The sequence below is a fragment of the Colossoma macropomum genome, unplaced genomic scaffold, assembly GCF_904425465.1.
Source record: "Colossoma macropomum unplaced genomic scaffold, Colossoma_macropomum, whole genome shotgun sequence".
In the NCBI taxonomy this organism is placed as follows: domain Eukaryota; kingdom Metazoa; phylum Chordata; class Actinopteri; order Characiformes; family Serrasalmidae; genus Colossoma; species Colossoma macropomum.
Window position 1 is genome coordinate 22,191,828 of NW_023494805.1, and position 18,004 is coordinate 22,209,831.

The 18,004-nt window shown below is 39.5% G+C and overlaps 2 protein-coding genes across 8 annotated transcripts in view; both read right to left on the reverse strand.

Annotated features, from left to right (window-relative positions):
- Positions 1-10,434, reverse strand: part of mark2b (MAP/microtubule affinity-regulating kinase 2b) — a 60,929-nt gene extending 50,495 nt beyond the window's left edge. For 3 of the 7 annotated variants that reach the window (XM_036597153.1, XM_036597157.1, XM_036597156.1), the window contains exon 1: positions 9,214-10,433. In XM_036597153.1, the coding sequence (XP_036453046.1) occupies positions 9,214-9,264 (51 nt within the window). In that variant the 5' untranslated portion in view covers positions 9,265-10,433. Of the gene's footprint in view, positions 1-8,073; positions 8,402-9,213 lie in introns of those variants that run through there. The other 4 variants (XM_036597152.1, XM_036597154.1, XM_036597158.1 and 1 more) reach the window with 3 other exon arrangements.
- Positions 10,435-11,174: 740 nt separating this feature from the next.
- Positions 11,175-18,004, reverse strand: LOC118826247 (kelch repeat-containing protein). Its single transcript, XM_036597159.1, has 13 exons — positions 17,775-18,004; positions 15,937-16,098; positions 15,775-15,847; positions 15,635-15,691; positions 15,258-15,522; positions 14,809-14,940; positions 14,478-14,665; positions 14,064-14,260; positions 13,717-13,808; positions 13,140-13,194; positions 12,772-12,869; positions 11,927-12,021; positions 11,175-11,763 (listed from the first exon to the last, which is right to left on the reverse strand). Exons 1-13 carry the CDS (start codon positions 17,837-17,839, stop codon positions 11,632-11,634), a joined length of 1,611 nt encoding a protein of 536 aa, XP_036453052.1. The 5' UTR covers positions 17,840-18,004; the 3' UTR covers positions 11,175-11,631.

The following is an 18,004-nucleotide window of genomic DNA, read 5'->3' on the forward strand; positions in this document are numbered from 1 at the left end:
GGATACTGTATTGTTGGAATAGAGAGAAAGACAAAAAGCGTATGACAATCAAGAAAAAAAGACACTGTAAAATTCAACACAGAATGGCTTTAGGAAAAGTCCATTACAAACGAGTTACACATTACTCAGCCAACATGCCTAGTATTCAAACAAGAGCTACTGAAGCAGTGATATCAACCAGCAGAAACACAGGCTTTGACTCATCTCTCTGTGTTACGTACATACACACACACACACACAAACCCTTACATGACGTCATGTACTATGAAAGCCTCGGCACTCCCTCCGGTCAACTTCACGCCCAGCTCAACTGGAAAGGCTTGTTTCCTCTAGTTTGCTAAAGTTCGACGTGAAAACCAGTCAAGAATCGCTGAAACTAGCAGGTACAAACTACTGTAAACATACAATAAGCCCAAACACACAATGGTGTCCTAGAAATGTGATTATTTGCTGAAATAGCACATCAACATTCAAATAAGAAGCTAAAAGATCTATAGTTAGATTGTTCTGTTTACCATTTACCCTCCAGGAAAAAGATGAATAATATCAGGAAAAAACACACCTGATATATGACTGATTTGAATGTCTGTCTAAATAAAGCCTTACTTGTACACTTAGTCAACTCTGACAGCAATAATTCAAACTAAAAAGGTATTTGCTAGAATTACTGTGAGTCCTTGTGATATTCGTACTGACTGATTAATAAAATAAACTCTACCCACACCGCAGTGTGTGGTTCCTCAACATTGGTAATGTTCTGCGTGTGCTCCAGTAAAGCATTCAAAGTAGCTCGTAACTCTGAGCTGCCGTGGCTGCCGGTCGGTCAGCTAAAGTGAACTTACACAACCTTACTTTAACAACACACTCTACAGCCAGAGGCTTCATACTTGCCCTGCTGGCTCCAAAGCTCATTCTGGAGAGAGGCCAAGTGTAAAAGAAGCCTAGTCAACTGAATTCCTACAGAGGCTTTTCGTGTCCGTAAACAAAGCATTGTGCCTTAACCAACTGTTTCACCTCTGCCAAATTATTTCCAAAAGACAAAGGACATCAAGAAACCTCCAAAAAAATGTTTGCTGCTTTATAAACCTAGCAGCTTAAAGCACATACTGACGTACACTGTGTGTGTGGAGTAGGGCTGCAGACTGCGGAGAAAACACTGATATTCAGATGCCAAAAGTGATAAGCTTCACACTTGGGCTGGGACTAATGATTACTTCTATAATCTGTTAATCTTTCGTCTACTGTCTTGACTAACTGACTAATCTAATGACTCTGTTCCTGTTTCAGTGAGATATAAATTTAAATAATGGCACATGAATCCTGAATTTGAAAACGGATTATTTAAAATATGAAATTGCAGTTACTGTGATGCTGTTACTATTACTATATATTACTATCCCATTTACACTTAGCTGAAATTCTTGTTTTATGGAGTCCGAAAAAGACAAATGTCAGATGGCAACAGGCAAAACCAATAGTATGACAGAACACAAGAAGAAATGTAAAAAAAAAGAAATCTTTTCATTTTAAAATATGTTAAAACTCTGGAGCTTTCTATTTAACTGTTGTGCTGATGTAAAACTCTTACTCTTCGCATATTGTCCACTGCACCACACTACGACTATTGTGGGTCTTGCTTTCTTGAGTTCATCTACCTTTTCTGGCACCATCGTTCAAAGTTCTGTCTGTGCCACAAATGATTTCTTCTTATGATGCAATGAAACAGAAGCTGCAACACACCTGACCAGGAGTACAGAGTGTACTGAAATCTTTCAGAATTTATGCTTATATTAATATAAAGCTCATAACAACACAGACAATAAAAAATCCACACTGACAATTTTTTACAACACCATTTACAATTTACAATAAAACAACTTTTTTATATTCTTAGACTTTGACGACTAATTGCAGCCTTACTTGCAATGTATTACAAACTCTATGCAATGGTTGAAGATTGGCCTGCATTACTTTTACTCAAATAATTTACTTTTGTTGTATTACATGAATGTCATTCATCAAAACACACACAGAAACCCATGTGTAACTGTTGTTGTCAAGACGCACATAGCACACAGTAAAATGACTGGTTAGAGGACTCAACTGCATTTCGTGCGTCTTTTGCCCTACAGGAATGTAAAGGCTGCTATCATGATAAAAATATATTGTGCAGCTCTTGCTGCTGAAAATAATAAATCTCTGACATTCAATCTCAATGCAGGCAAAAATGTATTTCAGCAAGGTCAGGAACATTTGTGTATTAACAAATTATTAAATGCATTAATCGATAACTTTATCATCAATGCCCTTTTTAACTTACGTGAATAAGAGTTTTATGTGAATAAGACAACATTATTAATCGTTGATTTTAAACATGTCTGCATATTTCCTTATTTGAACTGGGCACAAATTGAGCCACAGTTTGATTTGACTTAAATTAAACTACTTCTATGATCAACAGCATACAAAGAATATACAACACATGGTACACAAACTGATCAGTGATCACCTAGTGCTACAACCGTTTAAAAAGGCTTACACTATAAGAGCTGGAGGCGCTGTTGGTGTGTGCTGACTGCACTTTTCTTTGACCTTGTGTACAGGTGTTCATTGCCACGAATCCCTACTGAAAGGTTGAGTTTTCTCCTTAGTGCCAGTAGTAACAGGTGAAAGCCAGAGTTTTCTATTATCTTTAGAAGGGAAGGAGTAATAGAGGTCAGAACAAATGGGAACATAACAGGCTTTTTGAGTCAAAAACACCAAAAACCATCTTTATATGTCACTTACAGTGCTATCCTATGTCTCTGCCAAAGGCCGATTTATTGGATTATACAAAACTGTAATTCATCGCAGAAACTACGGTTGAACTCATTCATTCATATAAACAAGATCATTTTAGGTCTACAAGTGCAGTTTCTGTTGTTCTGTTAAATCTACATTGCCAAACAACAGATTCAATGCAGTCTGTTTTTACCAAAATTTAACAACTCAGAGATTTTAAGTGTTCACCAGGTAACAGAATCTGCATTTACATGGACTAAAATGAATCTTAAATTCATATAAAATCTTGTCCCACATGCCTATTGCTTTGATACAGTGGAAATGTTTCATCAAAACGTAGAGAAAGACAGTCAAAAGAGTCAGTTCTTTCTACATCAGCTAATTTATTCTTAATTGCAGCTGATGAAATTCTGTGATGATGTTTGGATCTAGAGAAATCTTCAAATGGAAAGGGTAGAATCTGACTGCTTCTAGACTTTGCTGTGCAAGATATTTGTGTAATCACTGTGCTGTAATTTAGTATTGCACTGGACGGCCTTGTTTACTTGCTCTATATGTAGAACTTGTCTTGGACATGTGCTGTGCGGTCCTGTAAACGCCAGCCCTGTCTGTATGTTGCACTAGTGCCCCGAAGCTATGCTGTTTGGTTCCACTGTACACCTGTATATGGTTGGGTTTGGTTCTTCTTGATCTACTTGAATGCCCAACTTCACTCACAGCAGTAACATGGTGTCATTACATTAACACTGTTAGATACTTATCTCACTCTTTCAACTTGTGAAAATCTATTTGTGGAAATGTGTGACTATGCGAGGTAAAACCGGTCAAGATGATATTTTGGAGTTGGCGATTTCTCTGGCATTGTGACATTTGTAATTGTTCACTTCCATTAAAGCAATCTGATCTGTATATGAAGAAGGGGGATAGATTTTTTTTCAGCGAACTGCATATAGTTGATAGGCAACAGTTGCCTGGAAATTGAGGCTTTCAAACTCAGCTCACCTCACTGCAGACTTACAAAACGCGAAGAACTACAGTCAAACTCTCAGGAACTCGAGACTTATTTCCTTTTGAAGTACAAGTAAATAAACCAATAGTTACTTAAATAAACACTTCCCTAGTCAGTAAATAGATACAGAAAGTGAACGTCTGGCTCTGTTGCCTGAGTGAATGTGCTGTGGCTAGTATACAAAAATTGGGCTGGTTTGTCATGATTTTGGCAGATTTTTATTGCGGTGTGTGGAACAGAACTGGCAGTTAAATTTAGAATTGCGTTGTAGGATGATACCATCGTTTCCTTGCTCTGCCATTTAGCGCAGAAATATAAATATTTTATAAGGTCAGTGTAGGTTGTAAAAGCTATGCTCTAATATTAGTGGTCAAATAGGATTTGGACTGTTTTTGATGTATAATTTGTATAAAACTACATGATAAAGTTTAGACCCATAACATCGCAATGATTTTGCACGTCCACAAACTTAGGACCCACCAAAGTAAAGGATCACAAGAAGTGACCTGCCCTGATAGTTTTCTCTCATTTTTGGTTTTGGATGGTCAATTAAAAGCAAAAAAAGATGCTTCTGTGTCTCCAGGTGTTCACGTTGTATGTGAATCAGATGTGTTTCTTAAATCAGATTTTCAGACCTAGTGTCCACATTACAAGTTGCCAGTGAGTGAATTCGATAAGTATGTTCAGAGTCTAGTTGCATTTGGTTGGATATCCACACTGACTCTCATAGTAACAAAGCCTGTGTCCTTAAACTGACCAGGGTATTCTGACCGTAAGAAGTGTCGTGAGCCAAATGGCAAAAAATAGTAACTTGTCAGATCTGACTGGTCAAACTCAGTGAAATATTTAGAGATACATTTGAATTGAATTTAAAACCACATACAACAGATTTCATGTGGTTTTGTGCTGTTCAGACTGCAGAAAAACCTTCCTGCTCAAATCGGACATTGGACTTGAGCTACCTGTCAGAACAAAGCCTTAGAAAAAGACACTTACTCTTTGTCTCACATGCACACTGGAAGGCAAAAGGAGTTTTACAACCAATAACCTCTGATCTCACCTGATCACTCAACATTCGCTTCATCATCTTTTGCCTCTCTTTACAGAGCAATAAAAAATGTGAATGAAACATGAATCAAGTCTGTCAAGGACACTGTGTTGGTGTATCATAACTGGTATCCCACCTTTCTATACCTCCAAGTTCTAACTCTTATATCTCACCATGGAACATGATGCTGATGCTGGCTAGTCGAAATGGCAACATTTCGAATTTTTGCAAATGACCATAACAGAATGCAGGTAGTATCACTATCTCAACACCTTCTCATCTATGCAGAGAAATGATGAAAACGAATGAATTACAACTACAAATAGATGATGGAAGATCAAACTGAGAGACCAAAGATGAACAGGCGATTTTTAATCATCATCCAGAACCTAACACCACTGATGTCCTGGTCTTCTTGTTGTGACAGAATTATGTGTGAGATAGCAGTTTTGTCTGTTTTTTACAGATTACAGAGACAGTTTAATCTCACTATGGCAAAAGATCAACCCTGGGCTCAACCATGCTGAACAGAAGGGGCCCATATGTCTCATACTTCTCGCTATGAAAGTGATGATCTAGGATCTGTTCCTACTTTTCATATCCTACAGCTATATGAACATGTAGAAGCAAATGTGCATGGTGACCAGTGAGACAATCAACGCTGATTCAGACGACGATATCCAGAGGATTATTTTCATCATATTCATCACCATTTTGCCACGTTTAGCTGATAAGATTTTGGCCCAGATTATCAAAATCACAAATGATTATTCAAGCTGAAAGTGACTGATGATTTGCACTGACAGCTTCTAGCATGAAACAGGTCCAACGAAGTATCCATATCCAGTTTTAATCAATCAGACCCAACAACAGTCCAAGAATGCTTAGAAAACATGTGTGATAGTAGTATAATTTTGCCCATAAACTTTAAAAAGGCATTAGCTCAAATTTCCATTTTATGGAAAGAAAGCTTATGTGGGTTCTCTTGTCAGTATCTCACTGTGTTTTTGTCCACGCTATTAATAAACAGCAGTAGATCAGAGGTTCTCAATCCTTTGCCATGAACCCCCGTACTGCATATTTTAGCATTCTCCCTGCTCTTAATACACCTGATCCATCTAATCAGCTAAATAACAAGCACTTTCTTAAAGTAAGTGTATCAGAGGAAGGAAAGCACTAAATTATGCAGGACAGGGTTCTTCATGACCAGGGATAAGAACCACTGCAGTAGAATGATTAACTAATAAGCAATATGGGCTGTCACTAAAAGTTCAGTAGCTAACTAGCTAGGAATATCCCAGCATAATCAAGTTCCACCAGCAGTCCATGACAGCACAAGCTTTAATTAAAACCTGTTATGGCCTAGTTCTTAGTGAATTTGGACTAGACCATGCTGGTTACTTTACTATTGGCAGGCCTGGCAATAGTCTCGCTTTATGTGGCTTCTTTGAAGTGCTGACATACAAACAGTATGCACAGCCCTTTATTGGAGCAGGCAAACTTAATTTCATGCTGCTACTAACATCATTTGTAGTTCAGTATATACTTGGTTTTTGGTCGATTTATTTGGTGAGGTTTTCAACATAAAAGCCTTTAAAGGATAAATGTAAGCTTAATTTTTGTACACAAGTTACCTTGCATAACCTATCAAACAAGAGAAACCCATACAGTTCTGCACTAGTGTAATTTTCTCGTTGCTCAACATCATAATTCTGTCATTTAAGTTATATTATCCACTACTAATCTACGAAAACAAGGATTGCGATCAGTATATAGATGCAGCAATACATCAAGAACAAAGTCATCTTGATACGCACACATTCAGAAATAGCAATGAAAGCATAACCACATCGACATCTTTGAATACATTTAGATGTGTGAGCATGTATGTACAAGTGAAAACTGGGTGCAATGTTTTTAAATGTACAAACATGTAGTAAACCTACACTCTCTTTTAGCAAAAAAGGGTTCTGTAATAGTACCCAAAAAAGCTGTAACCTGTAACAACAGGCATTTAAAGACTTCTATATATTCTTTCGCCATAACAGAACAAAACAACTTTTAACCATGCATTCAAATGGTGTTTTGAGTTTCCATGGACCCATGAAGAATCCCTTTTTGGGTGGAGAGAGAAAAAACATAATGGAGGAGATGCCTCCAAATGGCATTTGAGCACTTTTTTGCCTAGTGTGCTGTTCTCTGTTTGAAACGTGCTGTGAAGCCTGCATCATGCAAGATTTCATACAATAAAGCTGCTGCACACATGCTGCATACATGACCCTAATCATAATAAACAATTTGATAGCCTTGAACATAAAAATATTTATAATTCTTTTCTGTGAAAGTAAACAAAGTGACAGTGACTGGTTGCAAACACTTTCCATGGCAGAAGACTAAAAGTAGTGCATACATCTCATTAGACAGTTAGATTAGAAGAAAATAACTAAATATCTAGTAATAACTAGTAACTAACACCTTCATTATCCTCCAGGAAGGGAGGGCTCATTCCACTTAATTGGTGTAAAAAGTTCAGGCAATATTATGATGTGAATAAGGCTAAGTGATTGATAACAGTGGCCTGTGATATTACATCTCAACAGGAGAAAACACAGCAACGGTGGCAAATGACATGGCTAGACCACTTGTTCATGTATTGGGATCAAGATCGAGAATTTCTGAGAACTATAAAATTAACCACACAATGGACAGGTTTGAGAGGCCTTCACCTGAAATAACAGCAACACTAGCACCCCTCTGTGCTTTTTCTCCCCCAAGTATACTTTCACATGTAATAATTTGGTTTGAACACACAACTACACAACACCACACCAGGGTTCAATATGTTGCAAAGAAGAATAAACAGATGTAGAGAGTCATCTTCCTCAAAGTGTAACATCTGCCCTACATTCAGATTGCAGAGAAACAAAAAATAGCCTTCATATCAACCTGCTCCTGAATACACCACTGATGGATGATGCAAAATAATCACACATTTTACAGCACTCCTCCCTCTCATGGAGCTGAGGCTCACCCACATTTCAGCTGCATGATTAACACCACTGACTCATCTTTCTCACGTTGAACCTCGATTAAACAAGACACACAAGATCGCCTTAAATTGGGACTGAGAGCACCTGGAGTGAGATTCCCAGAAATATGAGAGAAAAAAAAAATGGACCTACAGCGCTTTCCTTGTTAAATCCCTGAGCTAAATGCCCGCTCAGGTACAGCTTACCTCCGGTCAGACATCTCTCACTTCAGTCAGTATTAGTCATACTTGCATTAGCAATCAATGAGCATAGACATGCTTCTCCTTCCGCCTCTAGTTCAAATTCCATGCAGGAAATGTTGAAACCTTTTGTTTTATGACGCTGTAACATGACTGGAGATAAAAATGGGATGATGCAGGGGAAAACAGAAAATGAGTGCTTTGCACATGGATTAAGTTTAGCCTTGGGCTAAACCGCAATGTGAACAGTGTTTTACCATCAAAGATCCTATTTAGTCTAGGTATAGTCTCAATCTGGGTCAGAGAGAATGAATCCTAGGCCCAGTTTGGTGGACACAGATTAAGCCTTAGTCTAGGACTAATTTGTAGCACGAATGGTGACTTGCCACTGAAAAGCCTTTTCTGAATAGGATTAAGCATAATCTAGATAAAGGAAAATGAGCCTAAGGACCCGTTTCCTGGTCAAGGACTGAGCCTAGTCCTGGACTACACAGGACTTTGAATGGGCTCTTTTAATTTACACTGAAAGGCAAACTATAGTCCATGACTAAGACTAATCACCTTCCAGGGAAACCAGCCCTAAAGAGAGACACCTGTGATTGTGGTGGCTGATATGTTTCTCAAGTTCATTTCATTTTAAAAAACTGTCTGATAAGAAGCTTTGTCAATTCTGAGACTGACACAAGCAAAGACACCTCTGAGACTGACACGAGTCTTAGTGGAGTCCCTGATCTGGGACTGCTAAAATTCTCCTCAGGTACTCCATGTTTCTTACTTGATCATTTAAATGATGAGGAGACAAATTACCAGTGTAAATGCATTTGCAGCGAAACGAAGGCTAGACTGGCTGACACATTTGTTAGTTTGACAGGGAGTTTTAAGACCCTCTAGATTTAAAGGCTGCCAGTGAGAGAGACTGTAGAAAAACAAACTACTTCAATATTAACGGGTAACCTGTCAAGCTTACTTGCTGGGTCCAGTGTACATTTACAGTATACAAGCTTAGTTCAGACGCAACATGATCCACACTGAGGGACACGTCTTCTGATCAAACTCTGAGATACTGCTGTGTATGTAAATGGATTTGCTTATGTGTAATGAGCGGAATATGAATACTATGAATATGAATGAGCTTTTGAGTCTCACCTGGCCAGAGGAATTTTCTATGACACTTAATCCTTGAGTCCGGGTAGACATTTTTGGTCAGGGATTCTCAGAAACGGATCCGAGGGAAAGAGTTTTTTCTAGAGTCAGACACACATTTAGCACTGAGGCTCAGAGAGATTTTGTTCGTTGTTCCCGGCTGCTGGTCAAGGAAGAAGAGAGGATTGGGATCCCAATGAGCTGTTAGCTAAATGCTAGCTCGCCAGCAAAGCCAGCCACGCAGACAGAGATCAACAAGTTGAATCCCACATTAGTCCATGTCAACAGTGAAGGAGGATAAAAATCAAAAGTTCAGCTGATGGCTAGATTAGCACAGCCAAGTAATTGCCCGTTCTTTAAAAAACGGCTCGGTTTCCCTGAATGAAATCCAGCGACTAACGTTATTAAGCTAATTGTACAGGTTTTGTGGCAGGGCGAGTGGATTTTGCTCAGTATCAGGCTGAGTAACTTCAGTATGCCTGAAAGCACAATAACGATAACGTGCTTAGAGAAAAATGACTACAGCACCCATTCTCAAAAATGGCTAAAAAGACTTGACTGTGAGGCAAAATCAAGCTGTTGTGAAGCTTTTCTGGCACCTCAATGGCAAAAATCAAGTATGTCAGGCCGACCGGGATTAGCTAACCAGCTAATTTGACACTCGCTGCGGAAAATACACAAGACAATGACGGGTACTAACAAATAAACGCGCCCTCGCACGAAACCGATAGCGGTGGAGTGGAAAATAAAGGTGAAGAACGGAACAGCAGTGTCATAAGCTTGTGTAGTTGGCTGGCTACGTTGGTTTAGCTATCCAACTATTGTGGTGTGCGGTGGAAGTGAGCCAGCTAATGCAGGCAAGGACTAGCACAATGTTAGCTAGCTAGTCAGCTAGCTTAGCTTTCCAATGGGCAAATCCCCCCAAAAACACCTCAGCAGCAGCAGCAGCTCCGCGGAGACCGCGTCCCTCCACAGTCCTGATCCTGATCCTGATCCCAGAGCGGTCGCTCCTCATTAAGGAAAAAGGGACGACGCGTGAGGGCAAAGTGGCTAACTACTGTTCATGGTGAACATCCAGAGTGGTCAGGTTGTAAAATCCATGATGGTCACGGTTCTGAGAGGCAATCTTCCGTACCGAGGACGAGGGACAGCGGGTCAGGCTGACTTGTGAGGCGCGGTGTCCGAGCGCCAGGCTCAATCAGGCGAGAGACACCGGAACAGGCAAAGCAACATGGCCGGCCGACGTACATCGAGGGGCGGTGAAGAGAGGAGCTCGGCCTCCATCGGCAGGGATCGTAAACACACACACACAGCAGCAGCACCGCCTTCAAGAACACACTGCGGTAAGTTACTCACCGCTAGACTGCGGGCGTCGGCTGACACCAAGCGGCCCTCGCCCAGTACAAAGAACAGAGCAGCTGGCTTACGAGGACCATCACAGCTCTTAGCGGGGTGACAATATGACAATATTATCGTTATCGTGATAAATTACGTCATGATGTGCTTTCCTGAGGATGTCAGGTATATCATCAGAACTTAGAGAAAACTGAACTGTAGTTATCTTAAAAAAATAAAGGGGAATCCCATCTATTTTCCAAAATTTCTGCAAAGTTAAATCATGATGTATACAAACTCAGGTTGGTTTGATGCAAAATGCACCTTTCAAGAGAAACTTGCGGAGTCTTACTGTAAACCTTAAACAAGGTGATGATAGGAACCAGAGGTCAGTTTTTTTCTATAGCTTTTTAAATGTCTGCTTTATGTAACTTGTTCGTAAACCTCAGAAAAATACGATACAAATCACATACAATGAAAATGTCTCATTTTATTTTTTCTACATCACCCACCCATGTTATTAAAGGGGTCTAAAATCATACAGACATGAGGCAAAAACAATCACCTGAATGAGAAAAGTTGGTGCTAAATTAGAAATCTGAAATAAAAAAAAAAACACCCTGAAGCAACAGAACAGAATTTTCTTTTTACAAAGAACTTTGCAGTCACCACAAATAATGCCCCAACAATGCAGTTCTTTCCACACTAAAATGATATTTTAATGATTATGTACACCTTTGAAAAGAAATACTTGCAAACTCGAATGAAACAAATGTCTTGCAGCTGTTGTCACCAGAACAGGATCAGAAAAGCCACTTTGGTTTTCCATAACATTTATTCTATTTATAGCTAGTTATTCTAGTTGAAACACCCAGGGATCCAACCACCTCCAACCTCAACTATTCCACTCATAACAGAGATAAATACAACTTTTTATTCAACTCAATGGGCAACAGGCTCCAACAGGTTAATTTTCACATCAGAGTGTAAAACACAATAACTGGATGACAACTTCTAAAATAATAGCATAAAATTCACAATACACAAAAGAAACAAAAACACACAAAACATTTAAAACATTCAGCCTTATTCACACACATCCTTCACTGGCATAGTGATTAAGTCAGAGAAAAAGCTGCCTTCGTTGTCTCCTCCCCCAAATATGAGCATGGTTTGTGGGGAAGACTCTGAAAACTCCTCCTGCTCATCACTGGAATCCTGTGATAGAAGAAAGCAAATAATGCAAGACCCCATTTGTTTTGAAGAAAATGTATATGTGGAACCCAAAAAAAACACAACATCTGGAGTTGTTATACAAACATATTCTTTAAAGGTTTAAGTGAAATCCCTTTTCTGTGGATTTCCAGGATGTGCGAGGTACCTTCGTGCATGCTGTTGCCATGGTGATGATGGAATGTCCAGCTCGTGGCACTGATGTTAGCTGAGGGAGTGTCAGTGAGGTCCAGCAGCTTGTATCTATATAAGAAAAAAAATGCCAGTGGTGAAGAAACAATGCTTTCCTTAAAAGATCAACATTACAAAATCCAGTGCAAGCTTGGCCTTATTTAAAAATCACACAGATATGATTGTAAAGTGGAAAAATCACATTTATAAAAAGTGAATTTAATGTAAAAATCAGAAATGTGCATAGATGAGCACAAGTTTCCATCCTTGTGTTTCTGTAAAAAACTCAAAAGGTGTTGTGCCAATTTTCTGTGCTGATCTTCAAGCCGTAGCCACTAGAAGTATAAGCTGACCAATGCAGCTTCTAATAGTTACTGCAACCTGAGTACTTGATACATTTCCTCTCTAACCAGTTTACTCAGTGAGTCACAGACAAACAGTCTCAGTACAGATGTACTGACTCAGTACTGCAAAGCATACGAGGGCATAAGTAAGTAATTCTGTCTTTGTGTACCCATTCATTGCATGTTGTATTTTTGGGCTTGGTTTGTGGCTGAGCTGATGACCTCAACTGGGTTTCATAAATTGTTTGGTGTAGTTTATGTTGCTGATAAATAACGGCCCTGTAGTTGGTAGTTGGAAGACCAGTTGGATGAAACAGAGTGGAGACTAGGGATCAGAGCACTGGCTGCTACAAGAGAGCTAGTGTTCAATTTGAAGCAAATCTGCATGGCTTTAAAATTCTGATCCACGTCAACATGCACGCTGCTAAGGCCAATTACGGTCTGAGCATATGTCGGTGGGGCAGACCACAATGCTCACCTGTGTTGAAGATAAACGTGTCACTCAATGCATCATTCCCATTGTAGCCTCCATGGACCAGGAAACGGGAATCAGACAGGACAGCACAGCCGTGCCAGCTGTGAAATTATGGTCAGATGGTCAAGATTTCTAAGGTGAGTCAGTAGGGTCAAACAGAACATCCTCTAAACCAATCCAGCTGAGTAATGGCTTAAATAATAATGTTACAACAAAAGATGAAAGTCATTTTAAGCTAGTCATAGAGGGTAACAGCATCATTAAATATGAAGCAGTAATTAGTTCAATAGCATAAAGCAATGACTGATAATGTAAATTAGGTGTTCCAGGATCATTACGTTCTGAGCAGAAAATTCAAACAGTACGAGTACCTTCTTGGCGAGGGAGCTGATCCACTTGTTTGCACTGCTGAAAACTCCATCAAGCCTAAAAAATTATGATTTTATATTAACCCAAAAATCCCAGTTGGTTGAAAAAGAAGTAAATGGTTTTGGTCAGCGAAAAGATTTCTTCAGCCATTACATGGTTCTAAGAATAAAGCTGCCAGTGTGAGAATATAAAGACGCAAATGCCCCCCCAATGGGCTAATGTACAAAGAAGCCAGATAGATAACATTACTGCTAATAAGCTATCATTTGTGTTTATTAGTCATTACATCAGTAGTTTTATATTGCTGCTTGGGATTTGCAATGGTTGTATAACTTATTTGTGTATTGCATGCATGGTACTGTAGTGAGAAAACACTGATGGACGAAAACACAAAAAGAACACAAAACTGTGGATTCTGATGTGGCTGAGGGATGCAATGCTGTGCAAGTGAATATTACATAACATGATAAATAACATGAAGTGCTAGTTTCAGGCCAGAGTGTCCCTTTAATGTCCCCACAATGAAAACCAAATGCAACAAGGGGGCAACAAAATAAGAAATCAAAATATAGGGCTTACACAGATCCAGTTGAAACATGTCATTAAAACAGACAGGAGTGTCCCAGCCTCCGAAAATGAAGATCTTGCCCTGCATCACACAAGCAGAATGCCTAGACAAGAAGGCGAATAAATAAAATGAACAACCTTTTCTGAAAATCACAAAAACTAAATTTAAATGATCATAATCATTTTCCTTCATTTCTCTCCTGTTTTTCAGTGAGGTAAACATTATATACAATGGTCACTTTTTATTTACTATACTGAGGTGATTCACAGTCATTCTTCAACATAATATCTGCTTCATGCTATTGTACAAGTCTAATTTCAACTTTACTTGATTTTATATTCCTCAATTTCACACCCACCCAGAGCGTGGAGCAGGCTTGTCTCCGTTGACAATAGGTTGGTACCAGATGGCCATTTCAGGGTTGAAGATGTAGAGAGAGTCGCTGCAGCCATCAGGCTCAGGGTGGGGGCGGGGAAATACCCCTCCAAACACAAAGAGCTCTCCCCTGAACAATGTGCAGCTGTGATAGGCCAGAGGAGGAACTTTACCTTGTGCCTAAGAAGGCAAGAGTTAGAGATTTTAGTTTTTTTTTTTTTTGTTGTTTTTTTTAACTGACCCTATGGACTACATTTACAGACAAGCAAATTAGCCTGGCTATGTATTGTAACTACACTTTCAATGAAAAATATATAGGCATCCAGCATAAAGTGTTAGTTGAAAAGTTAAATAGTACAATCATAAAAAGTATTGCATTAAAATTATTCCAGTTTACCTCCACCATAGTCCACCGCCAGCTCTGTGTATCCAGAATATGGACATCATTAAACCATTTCTTGTGTTTGGAGCCGCCAAACACAAAGATCCGCTTCGACTCTGGGTCATAGGTCGCTGTGTGACCAATCCGGGCCTCTGGTGTGGGGCCCTCTGCCAGAGTTTCTGCTGGCACCCATGACAGGTCCTCTAAAGAAGAAGATTAGGAGATCAGAGGGAAGTTAAAACTTGTCTACAAATATACTTGTCTGAAGACGAATGAATATCCAAGCAGACTGTACATTATTGTACTGTGGATGGACAGTACAGAAAAAAGGGTTTAGAAAGCTCACCTGTACACAGCTTCCAAATGGGGTCCTTACAAAACTGCATCCTGGCACCTTGCCCTCCAATCAGTATGGCTGTCTGGGGGTCAATTTGACAGAGTGTTTGGCCCCAGCGACCTGAAGGACTGTCTACAGCAGCTTGAGGAGGCACACAATTACAAACACTTAAGACCATAATTGTACACCTATGTGTTGCAATATAATATTAAAACATTATCAGTGAACCTTTATTGTGATGTGGTGAAAGACTGGCTGGCATTAATTTGACTTAAATTATTTACGTTGCAATTGTGTGAGCACACAATAAAACATTTAGTTTGAATGAAAGTTCTTTCACATATTCCAAGCCTTGGTGATATCACTAAAGTCAATATTTTAAAAATGATACAAACAATATATTGTGCAGCTCTACCTTGAATGTGAGCCAACTCACATACAGACACAGACATACTCACCAGTCTGTGTTGGGGTTTTGGTTTGTTTTGCCTTAGTTCTTGGGTTCTGAGGGGTATGAGTTGTAGTCTGCTCTTCTTTCTGTGGGAACAGGCGGGTCTGTCCTGCACGGAGACTGTTCCTGCCTCGTCTGTGTGGTGTTGCCTTTTCTGAGGCATTCGGGCAAATATTCTCCTGTCCTTTGGCTTTATCTTCCTCTACCTCCTCGTCTCGTGACCGCTTCCTTTTGCCAACGCCTCCTCGAGGTACAAGAGCTGCGGCATTGCACTACAAAGAAAGAGTGATTTTAAGACACACTACCTGAAAGCAGGAAAAGATCTCAAAATGAGTATAGTTGACTGAGAAGTACTTCAATTGGGAATTCAGGCAAGCACCTCACCTCTGGAGTGTATTCTTTCTGTGAAATAGTAAGTGTTGCATCAGGTTCACTTTTAACCTGAAAACACAAATAAGCTTATAATTTAGTTTAAAAACCCATTGAGCTCACCAGTAACTTGCATGATTGCAGACAGCACTCACCCCCTCAAGTTGAACAGTTAATGTTGCCCCATTGGACCATGCACCATCTTCCCATAATTCCCAGGAGAAACATCTGAAAGTATAAAACATAATAATAAAAGAATTAAAACAGAATCTTACTTGGTAATTGTAACAGAAGAAAGTTCAGTGAAGCAGTCTTACTTGTTGAATGGTGTTAATTTGCCCAGAAGGATAAGCACATTATTCTCATCATTGAGCTCTACTGTAACGCTTGTGCACTTGTCCCATCTTCCTCTGGTGAAGAGTACAATCTGCTGGACACCTGGTTTCACTGTAACGGTGCTCTTTCCAGGTCTACCAATACTGTACAGACAGAATGAACACATTAGGCCAGCATTTCTTAAAATGGGGACATTAAGAAGAAAAACAATAATGTAGCTTAACCAAACATCATCTACTGCAGTTTCTCCCAACCCTGGTACTGGAGCTCTGCATATTTTGAGACTCACTTTAACTCAAGAATGGCTTGTTTATGAGCTGAATAGTTAGACTAGGTGTGTAGCACAGGGAAAACACCAAAAACATGCAGAGTAAGGATACTCCAGGACTGGGATCACTGATCTATTGTGAGAAGGGGAAGACTTTTCACTTTCTCTGCCTAAACAAGAACTTTGTTTGAATAGTTAGAGAGGAAGCTAAACACCTACATCCTTTAACCGTAGAGATATAAAAGACATTCAGTGTGGCCTGATGTGAAATTGTAAAGAAGCTTAATGACTCAGATTTCTTTACAGTGGCGGTGACAGACCAGGGGTCATGATACATATTATACAAATATAGCCATTTTATTTCATATACTATCCAAAGCAAGCAATGAACCAACAACTGTCGCCTGTGTTTCATATGTAACACTAACCGTGGTAACATAGTAGTAAATCTGAAAAAATATGCCCTTATCTAAGCACCTCTCTGACATGAATATGTTTTAGTTCAAAAGCTTATTTCAAAATCATCGTAGAATATGTTTCGGGCACAAGGCAAAATGTTACCAACAATTTCATGTAGTGTCTTTCTGTGATGTTGCTGTGGACGTCTGGTTCCAATCACCACCACTGCGGACGATTCTGACTCTAAGTTTATCTACAACAGTGCATTTGACAGCAAACCATTCTGAATGACTTTGTTTACATATTTACTATTTAGTCCCTCTGGAATTCTACTTTAAGGCATTTATGCTTGTGCATCCAAAACTAACTACTTTTTAAGTTAGTTAAGTAACTTTTTAACTAAAGTTATTCCTAATCACAGGGAGGGTGTAGTGGAGGGATTTACCAAAGACTTAACCAAAGAACAACATTAGATAGATTAGATAAGCACATAATATATGGGACTAGAAAGTGAAAAAAAAAAACACCTAACAAAAATGAGGACTGAGGCACTGTTTGCTAAGAAAGTGACCAATCTCTCATCACATCAGAACCACTGTGCCAATGAGGCACATTATTAAAATATATAAAATATAATATTTACATATTTTTAGAGGTACCAAATACATTTTTCTTCCCTGAGAGTTTGGGAAATCCTGATCAGTTGATGTAGATAAATAGATGGAAATCAGACTGGCTAGCTTGGGAACTGGGAAAGAAGTATGGGGTGTTGTTATTTTGTTAGCTTAGCCTTTAAGCTAACGTTACCTCATGAATCGCTCACAAATGCTCGACCCAAGCAACAGACTTTGTCCCCGAGTCCAACAGATGTTTCAGGCAGTCTATATAACTGCTCTGAAATTAAATAATATAGCGTTAGCAAGCTATTTTGCAACCCTTCAGTTTCTGTCTCCTGAATTGCTGGACCTCATTCTGCATTAAGACTCATACAAATCAATAAAAACAGCGGCATCATCCACAGAGGCGTGTTCGCTTTAACGGGCCTGTTACAGAACAGGTAATCAGTGTTAAATCTTCTTAAGCACTGATACGGTCCGAGTTAACGAAGCTCAGCTGGTTGTATTTCGGTAAACACGGTGAAGGTCTGCTTACTTTACAATCCGCCGAGGCGCTTCTTCTTCTGGTCCAAACACGGCGTAAACACCGAACTCATCCATTTCGTTGGCTTTCCAGCTCCGCTGTGCAGATAAATTAGACGTAATGTGAAAACAGAGAGTAAATACTCCGGTACGTCGTAAAACTATTTAAAATCGTTTGAAACAAACATCAACCGGAGCTGTTAGACCCGCTGCGTCTCCCGCCAAACCGACTCACGAATCTGA

Bases quoted from the DNA above. Each gene is read 5' to 3' on its own strand.
- LOC118826247 (XM_036597159.1), bottom strand. From the start codon at position 17,839: ATGGATGAGTTCGGTGTTTACGCCGTGTTTGGACCAGAAGAAGAAGCG. The intron at 15,848-15,936 runs GTAAGACTGCTT...TTATACTTTCAG, and splicing joins AAATTAACACCATTCAACAA to ATGTTTCTCCTGGGAATTAT. The intron at 15,692-15,774 runs GTGAGTGCTGTC...TTGTGTTTTCAG, and splicing joins TAACTGTTCAACTTGAGGGG to GTTAAAAGTGAACCTGATGC.